General features: G+C 38.0%; 1 protein-coding gene across 1 annotated transcript; it reads right to left on the bottom strand.

Moving 5' to 3' along the window:
- Window positions 1–8,423: 8,423 nt before the first annotated feature.
- On the bottom strand, window positions 8,424–16,266 carry tbx2b (T-box transcription factor 2b). The gene is made up of 7 exons (XM_084419505.1): window positions 14,897–16,266; window positions 13,785–14,052; window positions 12,465–12,611; window positions 11,331–11,407; window positions 10,980–11,146; window positions 9,799–10,412; window positions 8,424–9,282 (listed from the first exon to the last, which is right to left on the bottom strand). Exons 1-7 carry the CDS (start codon window positions 15,256–15,258, stop codon window positions 8,851–8,853), a joined length of 2,067 nt encoding a protein of 688 aa, XP_084275631.1. The 5' UTR covers window positions 15,259–16,266; the 3' UTR covers window positions 8,424–8,850.
- Window positions 16,267–17,283: the final 1,017 nt, after the last annotated feature.

Raw genomic sequence — 17,283 nt, 5'->3', positions numbered from 1 at the left:
GCAAAGCTCAACTTGTCGCCACAGTCGACAAATACACCAGCCGCGGCTCGAATGTGAGGGCAGCCAAAATAGTCTTCCAAAACTTTCGAATTTTCTAGATTATTTAAAGTGACCAGGATATACATTACAATTAAGCGTACGGATTCGGTAGGTATTATGCACTAAGCGGGGCAGCGCAGCCCTCCACAGCGCCCCACAGTTATCCTTTGTAAATCTGTGGTGGAAAATGGAACTGCAACGCGCTGTAATTTGGAGCCGTTGGGACAGATTTCAGACTGTCACGATTCTTTTCACGTTACCTTACATAAACCTCGTTTTGATTATCTCAAACTCTGCCAAAAGTTTTTCTGATGTCATGTGTTCAGCAATTAGAATATAAAACGTATAAATGTTTATCATAAACTACCGCTAAGACACGAATATGCCCTACCTAAAATGCTAACATGTTAGCACACAATTTATCAATTTTATAAACTATACTTTCCCTTCTCCCTTCAATTCCCCACTTATTTCTACTCACAATCCTCAGAAAGCTCACGTGGCTTGCACAGGTGTCATTCTCAAATGCTACAACACCTGTCAGCTACAGACAGAGTCATTCATCTTTTGCCTGAGTATTTGAATACAGCCTCAAGGAAAGGCCTGCACATGGCCCATATAAGCACCGTTGCTTTCAAACAACAAACATTTGTGTATTGCTGCAGTATTGATTTGCAAAGTGGAAATTAGGAATATGGAAAATTGGGAAGGGCGTCATTGTAAAGCCTTGACACAAACAAAATCATGGGTCATTAGTTTCCTGTAGTTTCACTGAAAATACGTTTTTGAATTGTCTGTTATCACTAAAACCTTCACAAATCAAGCAGCAGCAACCTTCTAAATCAAACAAGAGTTCTGTCTAATCTGTTTTTATTGTATTGCAGAAATGCTACATGTATTGCTATATTAGCTACACATGGAAAATGACAAACAGTTCAGATTTGATGAGTTCAGTTGTAGCTATATTTTATAAATCTCATTATATACTCTGGAGTAATATGTAAATGTCCGACAAATAAATAAATAGCCCACATGCATGCATTTGTGTTGCAATAAACCAGAGATCAAAAGTGTGGCCTTTAGCAGTTGTTGTGTTAGCAGTTAGCTCATTTCAGCTGTTTATTATGCTTGTCATTGTGAATGGGTTGTTTAGTCATTTAGTGTCTTTATCACTTAGGCTATTAGACATCACCTGGCTCGTAGGCAGCAGTCATGCTTCATGCTAATCGCAGACATCAGCTCTGCTCTCTGACCTCTGACCATGTGACTCAGGGCACGGGATGAAGTTTAGCTAATAAATGTGGTCCTCACATTGCGCATTCAGTACCCAAATACAACATTGACACAAAGAGGTTGCTATGCTTGTCATTTTAGAGAAACATACATTTTAATGTGGTTCTTGGTGTTTGGGCCACAATTACGTATAAGCAAAGCCAAAACTCTAGCATGGTCATGGGGTTTTCATTTACATTTTCTATGCAAGACATCCTTAAATCTAAAAGAAAAAAGAAAAAAAAATGTAAAAGAAGATTTAACGGTAACACTTTATTTCGATGGTCCAACTTTAGACATTCTACTAACTATATAACTTTGCAACATGTCAACTTACTCTCAGTATTAGTAGTCTTATTATCTGCTAACACTTTCTTTTGATGATCCCCAAGAGACATTCTACTGACTGTCACCATACAACTACGTCAACTTATTCTAAAACCCGAACCCTAACACCTAACCATAACTCTATTAAAAAAATTAGTTGACATGTAGTTGCAAAAGTTACTTATATTTACACTGTAAAAAAAAAAATGTTGCTGCCTTAAATTTTTAAGTACAACCAACTTGGATGTTTCAATAATTTCAACTTAAATTGCATTAAACTGACTTAAAAAATGAGTTGAATCTTGTATAACGTATAAAAAATGTGACAGTTGCTTAACTTATTTTGATGAGTTTAAGCAATGTAAAAACATATGTTATAACTTATAAAGTGTCTAAAGTGGACCATCGAAATAAAGTGCAACCAAATTAATTATTGTTTCATAAAATTAACAATAACATGGACGTATTTTTACGGCCTGTAATCTACTGCTAATGTTCTTAGTCCAGTATGTCCTGTTGTGTTTTAGCCAACATGACAACTTAATTAAGTAAAGTTCGTAGTAATAATGATTATTAATCTTAAATAATTACTCATATTCACCTGAGGTACCTTCTATTGTAACATTTATTGTAATGCATTCTAATATAGTTACTGCTCTATGTTTTAGTGGAATGCTTCTCTGGATGAATCCTGTCAGGGCATGTTGGCATAGTTTATCCTTTTGGTTCATAATATCGCTTACAAACAGTCATATCAGAGGATATTATTCTAAAATACCCAGAGACCCCTAAGATGACCCTTAACACTGACCTCCGGATTTGCTTCAGCACTAATGAACCTGGCACAAGTCAGAGTCATTATCACTTAAATGCAACAAAAAAAGTCATAATTAAAAAAAAATTTTTTAATGTTTGTGGTATAGCGGTATTGATTAAAGATTTTTTTATTCATCGAATCACAATATATAGCAAGCTAATAAAACAGGCCATAAATTAGCCAGGAACTTGAGGCTGTATACCCTCTTAAGTGTGAGAGAATTGCATGTTTTGAGAAGGGCTGACTAGTTTAGTCTCAGACCCTCCTTGGCCTGACGCTTCGTTCATCATGATCAACTGTTAGTCTTTACTAATCTCTTGTGTTCATCTCAGGATCTGAGCTCGCGAGTAGACGAGTACGGGTCAGGCACACAAATCCCTCTTTAACTTCATCTATTGTAGTGGGATTTTAGAGACGCCTGTTGCCTGAGCCGCTCTGGTGACTTCGAGGTGATATTCATTTCTCTCTTTCTGTTACCTGGAGCAACACTGGCTGATTCAACAGAAAATTAAAGTAGATTTACAGTGTAATCACAACCGTTTGAGTGCAGTCTGTATTTATCACTTGTTTAGATTTGTATGTTGTGGTGAAGAGTTTGAGAAGATAGATTTGATGTTGTATTGCTTCTAAAATATCAATTGTGATGTTTGAATTCTTCTCAGCTGGTTCACTCACTAATGTGAGTCTTTCTTTTAAGCAATCACAAACTGAGATTGTATACCATGCATTGTAGGCATGACTTTTGAGTGCTTTTCTCAGTATTTAAAATAGTTTGAGGTTAGGCTTGGTAAATGTTGTCATCAGAAAATGATTTTGAGGCAGATTTGTTTGATTTGCACAGAAATGAAGGAAATGGTTAGAAGGATATTGTGACACCTAGTGGTTGTGTTATGTACTGCAGAAAAGTGAGCTTTTTATTTTATTTTCTATTTACAGGGTGACAGTCCACTGGATACACAGGGCATTTTGCGGTTATATTTCACTGGATGATAAACTATACTTTGCTTGCATGAAAATGTATTTATGCAACAAAACAAAAAAAGAGAGTTTAAATATTGCATTTTGATATAAGTTAGATATGATGAATCAGTATTGGGTTTATAATATAAATACACTTTCACATGCACAATAATTGACACCTGTCTGCTTTCCTTCACTAAAAGTATTTTCGTTCTGCTTTTTTTGAATATTAGCCTACCTGTGATGTGTTTACTTGCAGTGCACATATTTGTGTTGTATTCTGGTGAATTGCCACTGAAATCTGTAGGCCTACACTTTATTATAAATTGCTTTGTAAGAAAGCACTCACCAAGAACATATATAGACATAATATTACCAATCGCTTCCTTTCATTAATATGTCCAGAAGGTGGCGACGGATCACTGGTTCAGATTTATATTCTGATTGACCAAAAAGTGATTTTTGTTGTTGTTGTTGTTGTGTGTTAACAGAATGCCTTTGAAATTGAACAAAACAAATACATAAGACCAGAGAAACTCACCATCAGCCTTTCTGAATGCACAACTTGTGTGAGAATGAGACTCCTCCTCCTCAGGATCTACACAGATTCTGACAGCTTCACTCAAGCTTGAAAGCTTCAACAAGGAGGTGTGTGAGAATTACACGTTTGTCTTGTGCACTGTAATATTTAAACATTTCCATCAAACCACTGTCTTACCCAACACATTCTGAAAGCAACTGTTCTTCACCACCCGCATTCAAAGAGATTGATTCTTGTCTTTGTCAGGCTAGTTGTCACTTACTGAATATTTCTGAAGGTAGGCTTAGTTTTTTAAATATCAATTTGTTCTTGTCTTGGCGACAAAACTGCTTGTTTACATTTCCACTGTTATTGCCTAGAAGAAAAAAAAGAGATAAAGATCCACTGAACACATGTTGTCACTCTAAATGGGGTAAGATGTCACTGTTAAACAGCCCAGGCTTTTCAGCAAAAACAGTCAAACAATTCAGCAACAAATGTAAAAGGAAATGTACAGAAATAACAAACCATTGTTTTGACTAGCAAATATTGTAATTAATTAATTGTACAAATGTAAACATTTGTAGTGGCTTTGTGTTCACTTGTTTACCCGACATAGTAAAATATGATAGGCTATTAGAAGAATGTATGTTTTTGAAATTAGGTGAAGGTGTTTTCTCACCTTTATTGATTTCATATATAAATTATACAATTAATTTCATTGTAATTTTAGGTGTTGAAAAGTGCTTCAATGGCCAAATATTCGTATATAAATGTACTGACATAAAACACCCGTGGACTGTAGGGGAGCGCGGGCACAACGTAACGGGGGGCTAGTTGTAACACACTTGTTTTAAATACTTCCACACATGCTAGCATGACCAAACTTGGTGTATTTACTAGTTGCCATATCAACACTATATAGAGAAAAAATTTGGAAAATATCCATAGACATTTATTAAACCATAGCAAAAGTACATTTCTTACTTAAGTTCATTTTTCGTCTCTATTTTTTGTGTTTATTCAAAATTAGACAAATCTGATATTATTTTAATCTCCAATATGTTATTTAACAGTTGAGATAGATCTTTAATGCTTCGCTAACTAGCAGAAGACACTAGCTGGGTTTAAATCCCAGTTGTGCAGGTGGGGCATGTTGTCACACTGCGTTACAATGTGCCCCTATATGCTATTATATTCTATACTTTTATTAATTCTATTGAGAAAACATGAGAAAAAGGTGAATAAAGACTGAGAGACAATGTTCAGAAATTACTAATTATTTATTTGTTTTGAACTATGCTGTATAGCTGTGTTTTCCTGTGTTCGTAGTCAAAACTCAAAAATGAGTTTATATTTAATTATTAAAAAATGCCATTATTTTATATGAAAATGTTAATAATTGTATTTCATTTAGAAAATATTTTAGTTTGTCTTGTATATTTTTTTTTTATTAGATCAGATAACATTTTAAGCTGTCATATGGTCATGTTACAATGTACCCCACCTATGGGGCATGTTGTCACATTTCACTTCCATTCTTTCGGGGTATATCAAGAACAAAGTATATACTGTATTAATAAAACAAAACCACATAATTGTACTAGACATGTGGGAAATGAATGTTGGAAAAAATAAATACTCTGAACCATAAGTAGATTTACACAAACTGAGAAAGTCAAAAAGCGTTACTTTGTGCCCCGCTCTCCCCTACGTTCTTTAAAAAAAAGATCATTGACCAGTAGAGAATAGAGATTGATCAGGTGCACGTGAGCTACAATGTTGATGTGGTGTAATACTGTAATGGCAATAAGCCTGAGTCTTTCTCGCTCTCCTTTACATGGTATTTCTGAGGTTCTAGTATTGAATGATATCAGCATCCAGTCATCTCAACCCCTCAATGCCTTCATAGATTTCCAAGCTTCTCAGTGTTCAGTTTCAGCTTCTGCAGATCAGATAAAAACTCACCCAGACGACTGTGAGAAACCACTTGTTGTCAATGGTCTTTTTGTCTGATTTTTTTTTTTTTTTCATTTTTTTTTTTTTTCATTAATATAAAAGAAACAACTGATAATTGGCTTTTACGCTTAATGTCACTTTCGGCCTGTGTAGACTACCTAGCTACGATTTGGTCCTTCTCAGTTTCCGATTTGGTTGACTTAAAGCTAAATATGTAAACACTTGGCTGGTTCTTGTCGAGTACCAGGCCCGTAATTGCTTGTCATCGCAGTTTATTGATTGGTCATTGACTGATTAGTTTGGACAAAGAGTTAGGTTGCGTTGTTCGGTCTGTTAATTGAATATAACAGGGTTTAACAATGGCCCCCTTAATGAAAACGAGGGCTTGTGGTTATTGCACGAAAAAGAAAAGAGGAGAAACAAGGGGGTATCTCTAATTAGGAGCTGTAACTCTCGGGATCTGTCCCTTTGTGCGCGGGTGTGGGGAAGCTGCATGGCCGGCAGGCAGGCGACAGGCGCCGGTTGCTGGACAAAGGGCTGTCTGCTGCCAAAGTGGTTGGGCGTCCAAACTCTCATCCTCCCTAACCTCCTATCCGCAGCTCTTAACCCTTTCGCTATAACATGAGAGTATTTCTTCTCTGCTGTGCAGCTTATCTACTCATTACGACTCGACAGCCCTAAACTGTGTTCTGGGCGCGCTCAAACCATTAATGATTGGTGCCAAAAAGCGCACAACATACAGTATCTGGGTCGTTCAAAGAGAGTGAAGGAAAGGAGGTGGGGAGAGTGGAGCGTAGTTCTGCTTCCCAGTCAAGCTTTCTCTATAAATACTCGTCCATTGCAGTTCTATGACTATAAATAGGCTTAAAACAACACAATAGGTGACATTGTAGGCTACACACGGGAAACACTGGAAACGATAAAAAAAAATCTAATTTAGACCTCTGGTCTTTGTACCATTATGTAGTCGATTTATTAGGCTATTATTATTATTAATATTAGTATTATTATTAGATTTTATAAGTTAGATTATAAATCAGTCATGGTGCATATGTTCACTTGGCGGTAAATAGACGTAGCGTAGTTTACGTGGCTAACTAGCTTTTTTGTAAGGGTCATCATCAGAGAAAACATTAACAAACGTTAACAGTGTCATTATTTCGTTTGGTTATGGATTTGCTTATCACAAATAGGCATATATCACAAAAAACGTAGAGAGCTAAAGATAGCAAAATAAAAGCCAAAAAGACAGTTCGGGTTTCACTAGATGAGGTCCTAGTTAGCCTATTATTATTAGCCTATTAGAGAGTAAGATTATAGAACATTGTGTTATTGTTGCTTCTTCTATTACTATTTTTTATATAGGCTAGAGGCATGTGTGTTGTATTTGTATTTTTGTAATAGCATACACCCTGGCCTTTTTCATGTAAAATAATAATAAACAAATACCTAAACTAAAATTGTTTGCACATGCCTAAATAGCCTACAACTAGACCGTTGTAGCGGTAAAATCACATTATTGAAGTTGATGAGGGTAAATGATGTGACGTGAGTCTACGACAGAGGGCGCAGTAGCTTTACTATCGGCTGCTATGCAACGTTTTTGAAACCCCCTTCAAAAGCCACTATGAATTTATAAATATTTCTACAGATTATTTTCCACAGATTATTTCTTCTAAAACACAACGTTTATTATTCAGATATAGTGAGGGTGTGGCTGACCCATGCATTTAGAAAACACTTGTTTTCTGCTTGTCGCTGTTTTCTGTTCTTTTTGCTTTTTTCATATAAATTGTATTATGCTTTTTAATTTTTTATGTTGTCGTTATATCTCATAAGGTATAGGCTCCCTATCTAATGCATATGGGCCAACTATAATTTTGGTCTGCCATTAGTAAGAATGCAGCTTATCATTAGTGCCATAAATGTAAAATATTTAAACACGTTGATTTTTGTTTTTTTATTGAAATCGTGAAAGAATCCTACAACATCAACAACAACAACAACAGAAAAATCCGGACAGCCAGCACAACGGGACACTTTCATATATTTCTTTATATAAACTCATCTGAAGAAGAGGAATGTCGGTCTCTTCTGTTGGAGTACATTAACCTGAGGCTTCCCAAACCTTGTGAGTCCCGCAGCGTGATAAGTGTTTTTACAGCGACTGCTACAATGCATTGATGGCACACGCAATTTTTTTTTTGCGTGTCACAGGCAGATTAACACAGATAGGAACACCTTCTGTCTCCAAACAACAAACGCTATAGCTTTCATTTACAACAACCATAGTGAAAAATGAGAAGAAAAAAAAATGCAATGAGTTAAACTCTAAATATTATGTACACGCAAATGCACAGCTTTGAATAAATTAATACCAATTTGCATATTCTTAGGTCCTTGTAGCTTATTTACAGAATTAGGTTTCTTTTATTAATAATTACATTAAATAGTTCAGGTATAACTGTCTGTCGGATTTAACTAACCGTCCAACTGTCATTTCAATCCCTTTTGAAATATCCATTTTAATTTCTTTTTCTTTTCTTTTTTTTTTTTTTTTTGGATGTAGCTTGGTTGTTTTCAGTCCACAGGTTTTATGTGAATCACCATTTAGATATTGCAACCAACCAGCAGTGATCCTACTGACATTACGCAAATAAAAATGTATTTTATTTTAAAACTTCTTTTTTCAACAGATTTGTGTTTTCTTGTCAGCATGTCCTACACAGAGTCAATTAGGCTACACTTTAGATTGTCTTCGCAGCATTTTCGTAGATCTCCACCACCAAGAGCGCCAAGTCCAACGTTTTCATTTATTAGGCCTTTTTTTTTTTCCTTTTTTTTTTTAGTCATCCATGCGCAAAAACAGTACTTGATGAAATTTCTCGCAGAGAACCACTTAATAAAATCCTCTGGCAATTCAAGTCATGCCCTGGATAGGTTTGGGGACGCTTGATCACTTGGGCGAATCCCTAGGCGAGGAAGTCTCCCGCTGACTCTCTAGGCCGCTCACTAGTCTCTGAATGTTCTGAAGTTCATTGATGGATTCCTTCATTGTTGTTTTAGGTGAGCCGTTTTTCTGACTCGCCCCTGACTTGTGATCAGGCACAGGACTCGCTTCCCTGCTCCCGCACTTAGACGATTCAGATGAGGGGTTTAGGCCGCTTGGCAATCCGGTGGTAAGCAGGTTTGTGCATTGAGGGATCGTGACGGGGAGCTGGTAAGGGTTGAATCTCAGCCGAGGGCGAGCGGAGCTGCTCAAGAACGGGTTCCTGGAGAGCGAGGCGGCTGTGCTGCTCGCGGGAAGGGCGGAGGCCGCTGCAGCTGCCGCGGCCATGTAGGTGTAGGGGTACGGGAAAAGTCCACCGAAGGTTGGCATCGGAATGCCCTGTAATAAGAGACATTCGTTAGCGAGGATAGTTTGCTACATGGCGAATTTTTCAGAGAGCCAGTATTTGCACAGATTAACCAGATCCACCTGTTTGCAATCCATCAGATTTCAATGGCAGGCGAATGTATTTATTAATTTAGAAATAAACGCAATATATCGCTGATTGTCAACGGAAATAGTTTACAATCGACCTTATTTTTAAATGATTCGCTTTTGCGATGACATTTTGAAATATCTTAAAATCTATATCTGCCTTCTGTATTCAAATGGCAAAAGTTTTGTAATAAATGTAGCCTATATAAGCAATGTATTTTATATGTAGGCTAGGCTAGCCTAATTGTAAACAACAAAAATGTTCGACAGCAATTTATTGACAAACATTCTATACAATCAAAGAGCATCTTACCAAAAACTATCGCTAGATAGATAGTCTGTTTTCATTCGCGTGCTTCCATAACCAGACAGCCCGTATCATGACATAGTTTTAAATTTTAATGGCGAGAGTTCCCTTACCTGAGAGGCAAGCATGTGTTGAGAAAGATGAAAGGGAAAGGGACTCGTGGTGCTCCCAGTACCCTGGGCCGACAGGCTTCCATTCTCCAGGCCACCAGCTCCTGATACTGAAGCCAATAGATGTCCCATACCCATGGCTGAAAACGCCCCAGGTGCCATTGCAAATTGTCCAGGGTGGAATAATAGAGGTTGTCCGGTGTTTAGTGGGTTAAAGAACTGTTGACTGTGTAGGCCGGAGAGCGATAAACTCTGAAGGTGCCCTGCCCCAAAATGTGACGGACTCTCAGTCTGTACCATCAGAGGAGAGAAGCTCTCTTTACTGCTGCTAAGACCACCGTTTTCCGTGTCCTTCTTTGACAAGTCTGTGTCTTTCCTCGGCCTGCTCTCTAGTTTGTCTTTTTCCAAGTTTCTTATGCTAAATATAGAATCGCTTGATTTTCGGGATTCCGGATAATCGTCTTTCTTCTCCACAACAGGCCTCTCCCGCCCCCGTTCCCGGTCCTCACATTTCGACCTGAATGGAGATGGAGGCTCTGGTCCAGGACTGCTGGATCCTCCACACCGCTCATCTGGATTGTCCAATTCCTGCTCACTGTCAGTGCATGTTTTGTCGTCTGTGATGAAATAAAAAAAGTTTTTGTCCATGCGATATAAGACGAAATTAAATGCAGTAGCCTACTTATGTTGATATTTTTGAAGATAACATTTTACAGTCACCTAATTCCATGCGTAGCTAATTTTCATGCATAACACTTCAACACAAGGCTAACGATTTTTTTTCCCTTCATTTTCTACAAGACTTTTTAAATTTATTGCTGAATTAATATGTAGTAGGCTAACTCTACAATAGGTGATAAATGCAAATAAATGCGATAAAACATAATTATCCATTGAAAAAAAAAAGTTGTACATTTTTTATTTAGATTTCCACTAGACCTCTAACGAAATTTAGCCTGGTTCAGGGCTAGGCCCTATGTGTTGCTCCACACTGTTTCGTCTTATAACGTGTTTGGGAAGTCAGCACATTGCTTTATTAAAATGACTTTGTCAATTATTAAAATAGTCTTGAAAAACGCTGAAGGCATAATACAGCGTCTTGTAAATGATACGACACTTAGGCTTGTTTCCTCTCAGTGATCGTGAAGCATAGCAATATCATTTATTCATAGTTTTAGACTTACCTCTGCTGCCTCGGTTTAATCTAAGTGGGCTGGAAACCAGTCCAGGTGAATGAGCAGCATCTCTGCCGGTTGTAGGTTCGCTTGAGGAAGCATCAGAGTCCGCGCCATCACGGTCCACTTTACATTGATCTTCATACATGCGTAATGATGGAAGGGTCAGTTGTTTCCTTTAACACACATACAATAAAAAAAATAGTGATAAATCAAGGAAATATGACCTGAGTTGACCCATGCTGTGCACAGTAAAAAAAAAAAATTGAAATATAAACATTTTGCCAGGCGTTGATTCTGCAGTTCCTCGGCCATTTACATTGCGTAACAATGGATGTGAACTATAAAGGTAAAACCTACCTTTTTTCTCTCCTTCCATTCCCTGTGTCTCTAAAGCCTTTGGCAAAGGGGTTATTATCAATCTTCAGTTGTGTTATCTGAATACAAAGACAAAATAAATGTGTATATTATATTATGTATCATTTGTTTGTGAATGATGATTAGCAGCAGTCTAATATTAATAGGCTATATTATGCATCGCAGTAGTGTTGTTGTCAGTGTTATGCTTCACGAAAGTAAACTCCACAACTAAACTTATTCACACAAAAATTGTATTCATAAAAAGAAAAGCGTTTATATGGTGTGATCAGTTATTATCCCAACACTGTTAAACACGCTACGCAGACTAGCCTACTTCAGAGAGATAATTTAATTATTAAAAATGTTTAATGAAAAATATCCAATCACGACCCCCCTGAGAAAATTCCACGAATAAACATTTTCCATTTGTCAAATTGTTATTCTCTACAGCACAACAGAGAGAACAAGAGGGGCGAACTAGATGAGTGACGCCGACCTGCTATCAATAATTAATAGTGTGGTTTGAATCATTGCCAGTTTTTACAAGTTCCATGAAAATACAAAGCGATGTAACAGAACGATTTTCGTTGTGCCCAAGTGATTTGGACGCTGTAGGCTGTAAATTCAGGAGAAACCAGGGCCTTAAAGTTCACAGATTGCTAAGCTAGATGGCCTCTACTTTTTGCGTTCAGAAACGGTCCCGCTTTGATTGCTCTGCCTCAGCGAGTGTAGCTCCCGGACAAACCTGCGAGCTTAAGTGCCTGCTAATCGATTGTGACTGTGTCATAAATTTTACGATACCGACAAGCTCACCAGGCCCCTCGGACACAGGCGACAATTAACATGAGCAGTAGCTGAAAGTAGCACTGGACACATGAGGAATTTGAAATGTTTTAAAGATATAATTTTGCATCCACATAGCCTATTACTACTACTCCTCCCCTAGATGAGGTCAACGTAAGATGTAAACAGTAAATCCCATCAAACGTCGTAGAAAGTATTCAAACGCAAGTATATGTAAAATAAATAAATAAATAAATAAATAAATACAAATAGTAAAGTTATACAGGCCTAGTGCACATCTATAAGGTTCAGAGAACGAATGCTTAAATTAATCAAAATATGGGTACATACCTTGTCGTTTTGATACGCTGTGACAGCAATAAAATCAGTCTCGGGGAAAACATATGTCCTGAAAGTGCTGTACGGGAGCTTCAGAATATCGTTGGCTCTCACAATATGGAACCTGGGCTGGTATTTATGCATTGAATTCAGGATGGTCTAATAAGAAGAAGAGGAATGGAAGGCATTAGTGCTTGTCACAATAATTATCCGTTTCAAATCATTAGTATTTAAAAATCGTTTTAGACAATAAATAGGCTACCGCATAATATATTTAGTAATAGTGGAAATATTGTTCTTGGGTCAAATCACATAACAACAGGCCTGTGCCAGTGGCAGGTAGACAGAAACCAGTCACGCAGACATGCAACATGAGTTATTTTGTGGCGCTATCATTATAACACAAATTAAATCTGAAATAATCAAATAAAACAAGAGTTTCTTAATTGTACAGTTTAAGGAAGCAATTTGTTTACAACAACAAAATGTGATGCTACACAGGTAGGCTACATGTAGCCTATATATTTTCTATTTGACTATATATAACTATATCAAATAGTTGCGCCATGCATGTAAATGTTCCATTTGTTTCCAGTCGATTTGTTTGCAAGTCACGTAAGGGAGCAGGGCACACACTGTATTTGACTGCTCAGAGTATTGTTCAGCATCGTTGCATCTGTCTGAACATTGTTCACTGAAACTAACACATCAGAGACTGCAGGTCGCTCTACCTATATGCAATATGTTGCTGCGCTCACTCAACACAGCCCGAAATACACTTTCACTGTTGCTATTTGTAAACTCATTTTCTGTAGCGTGATTCAAGATTTCCCCCGTTCCCTTGACCTCAATTTTTTATTATTTTTGGTCACTTCCACCCTCTCATAAAAGTTATAGCGCTCTGCGCCTATCATAAACAATAGAAGAAACAGTGGCCAAGAAAAAAAAAAAAAACTCAGGATGAAGTATTTACATTACATAACCAAGCTGACAATGCCATCATCATTCATAACGAATAAAATTATGACTTGAACCCCATATCTGGTTTGAAAACGTGCCGAAAAAAAACAAAAAAGAATGTCACAACAGCAAAGATTTGTAGCATGGGCCGAATACATTTTAAGAAAGTACATTTTATATTTTAGAGCATTCATAATTATCTCCACTCAGGAATAAACAGCGATATTGTAAGCATGAACAATCATTGTGATCATGAGCATTACAGCCCACAGATGGCAGTAAATTTATATTTATAGATTACACCAGCACACAATTATAATAGGCCTACACGAAACACATAAAACTGGTTATTAAAGAAAATGTGTTACTTACAAATCCATGTTTGTCCGAAATGTTGTTGGTTAACTTCAGTTTATGAAAAGCAACAGGCTTAGCCATCCATTGTTCCCCAGTAGCTGGGCTATCCGGATGTATATACATTCGCTTTGGCATCTCCGGGTCGGCCTTCCCCGCGACCATCCAGCGAGAGTTGTGGAACTTGTAACGGCAGTCGTCGGCAGCCACAATATCCATTAGTAGAATATACTTGGCTTTTTTATCGAGTCCATTAATGCGGACTTTAAAAGGTGGAAACATTCTCCTGAAGAAAAAGGAAATATGTCCATAAATCAAATATTTTTTACAATATTTTCTATTATGCAAATGTGGTCAAATGCAAGCTTAACGTTTTAGCAACAAAACCAAATAATAATTCACTGTTTTCGGTGATAATATTTATCTTAACTAGATTTATTAAAGAAAACAACGGCATTAAATATATATATATATATATATATATATATATATATATATATATATATATATATATATATATATATACATATATATGTATTAACATTTCACTCAGCTGCAGATAATTTAGCTCGCCGCAAGGCTTAAATCTTCCATGAAAGTGGCAGGATATTTACATAGAATATTGTCACCTCAGAACATAGGCAGACCACGAAATAAATTAAAGCACGATTTAACTGTGCCGCACCGTACCTTGAAAGTCAATATTTGTTGATATTGATATAGCCTAAGCAGCATAAAGCCTCAGCTATTTTCCTTTTGCTTAGCCACAGAATACGCATCGCTTGTACTTTCCCCATTTCGTTTTCATAAGTCAAATAAGCAGATGAATCGTTAGATGAATGTTCTAATAGTAAGACATTCATTTCTACAGTCTCTTTGACAATAATTAGGTCAGCCAGTTCAGGGTGCAAAACGTTCAATGACTTACGAGAGCGATGTGCAAAAAGACAGAGATTTAGTAGTGAATTTACTGGGCCTGCTGAACTACACAGCCATCGAACGAAACAATCTTTTTATGTTGTTAACCCCTGCATTAGACGGCGGAATATATGCGAGACGGGGAGTGCATCATACCATTCACTCGTATAAACACTGGAACAAAAGACTAAAAATAGAGCAACTGAACTCACCTGCCAGATTTCGTAATAACCATTTCTGTTCCTATTTTGTGGAACTGGTCCCATAGATCTTTCGCTTCCAGTGTGACTTTTGGATCGTCTTCAACCTCTTCCTCTGGCTCCAGACTCTTGAGACTGCGAAGATGAGCTGCCTGGTGATGGTGACTCAGAGCAGAATGGAGCCCTGCCTCCGCGGCTCCGGCCAGGGCATGGTCCGGGATCGGCTTTGTGAGAGCCCCGGGAGGCAAGGTCAGCGCCGGGAAGAAGGAGGGTTGCGCGGCCGCGAGAAAAGCTGACATAGGAAAGTCGGTCGGCCGGTGAGCGTGGAAAGGGTGGTAAGCCATCGCAGTCCCTGTGAAAACTGGATCTCTCATCGGTGCATCCAACAATCGTAGTGAAAAATATATTTAGTGGTGTTTTCTGACAAAAAGGAGCGCGTATCCAGACGATAGATTGTCTCACTACGGGAAGGAAAAGCGCAGCAAGGCAATTTTGGCAAAATGTGAATCGCGAAAAGGCGAGCAAAGACAGTGGTAAGGATCTTCCACTTTAACTCCCGTAGCTGCTAGTTTCCACGAAGTCCCCGTAATAATATCAGTCAAAGTGAGCGCAGCGACGCTTTGAAGGCAGATTTGGGGATTCCTGTTCTCCAACAGTTGCTCTCATAAAAAGATTACTCTTTCGATGCGGATGTCCATCCAAGCGCAGTCATTCTACGCAGACACGGAGTTGAAATGGTTAGATCTTGCTCTGTCCACTGTACAACTGTAACTATCTCACATGTCCTTCCTGCTCTGATCCCAGCACTAATGAACCAAGCCCCCTTGATTGCTGATTTTACGCTTTCTGGACCAATTGTGGGCCTCCATAGGCGTGGTTTTGACAGCTCCGGCCAGGCTCAAGGAGAGGGGGTGGACAAGAAGGTGTCGGAAGCATTAGCAGTAAGAAAACATGTCAACAGAATAAAATATTAACCAATGACAGAAAAGATCGGGAAATCCCACCCCCGTCTCCAAGCCAAGCGGCGGGTCAGCCCTCAGTGTTTAGCCGGTGGAGACTGCACCTCCGTCGGCTTACGCTTATAATTACGATGCCTCCTTGTCCGAGGAACAAAACTCAATCTCAGATACACTGAAAACTAGGAATTAAGATTACTGACGTGTAAATAAAAAAGTGCAAATTGTTATGACGGATCAGCGCAAAAATGTTATATGTTTTCCATTGGTAGAACATTTTAAAACATTATAAATTGAGAATAACTATTCGCAATAGTCAATAAAAAACATAAGGAACACAGCAAATAGCCTAGCGTTTATCTTTTCGCTGTAAGCCTACATGTCAGAGTGACGCGTACGAGTATTTTGTTATAGCACTGCACACTCATAGCCAAAGGACCTTGTGCGTTACTATGTGAATAACTATTTCCGTACTTTGTGCGTGTGTCATCGTGCACTGACTTCATGTGAGGAACGGCAGCCAATAACCGGACATTGGTGCTTTAAATTCTGCCCCGGGTCATTCAAAGCGCACAGCCACGCGCTAAACTACTGAAGAAAGAGGAAGAGGGTTGATGGAATCTAAAGACCAATGTAAAGATCATTTTGGTGAGTGCTGCATTACTCTTAACTGTTAACTCTTAACAAGCATCTGCGGTTTTTAACTTTTATTTTTCTATGTTATTATAGGCTACATAGACAACTGTTTGGTAAATGTTTTATATTCACAAATTTAGGCTACATGTATTTATATTTTACTGTGCGCAGATTATCCTTCCTCTGAATGTTTAGGAGACAAAAAGCATATGCTTCTCTATATTCTAAAAAAAAAAAAAAAAAAAAAAAAAAAAAAACATAGCTAGGCTACATCTCAAGTGCCAGACATCAATAAAGGTTCACCGTCTACTTTCGACCTGTAGTTTCAGCAGTGGGTCGAGCCATGAGTGTAGTCTATACCTTTAAGAAATCCACTCGTGGACTCTAGATTTACTTGGATTGGGTTTGTTAGATAGCCGCTTGGCGCCAGTCGGCTGACGTACCGCAGTAAGAACCGTCTCTTGTCAGTTCATATTTACTCCAAAATCCTCTAACAGTGCACTCCAATCCCTTTAGCATTTACGCCAAACTTTTGGCTTGCGCTTGCCTTCTTTGTCTCCAAATGACTTGTGATCATTATAAGTTAGCATGTCAACGTACTTTTCCATCAGATGTCGCATTCACATAGTTTCAATATTTCCAAAACGCATCAATGTCCAATCTATGTTTTTGTGCGGACGGATTCAACCGGTTGCGGAATGTTGTCACCTTTACACTTCGATACAAATCAGCAGAACGATGACAGGCTGCATGTTTAACCCCTACTGCGCCAGAGAGGCATTAAACATTGCTTATTATACTGAAATA

The sequence above is a fragment of the Rutilus rutilus genome (genome assembly GCF_951802725.1).
Source record: "Rutilus rutilus genome assembly, chromosome: 9".
In the NCBI taxonomy this organism is placed as follows: domain Eukaryota; kingdom Metazoa; phylum Chordata; class Actinopteri; order Cypriniformes; family Leuciscidae; genus Rutilus; species Rutilus rutilus.
Note: the sequence above shows the minus strand (reverse complement) of the source record. Positions and strands in the feature narration are given on the sequence as shown.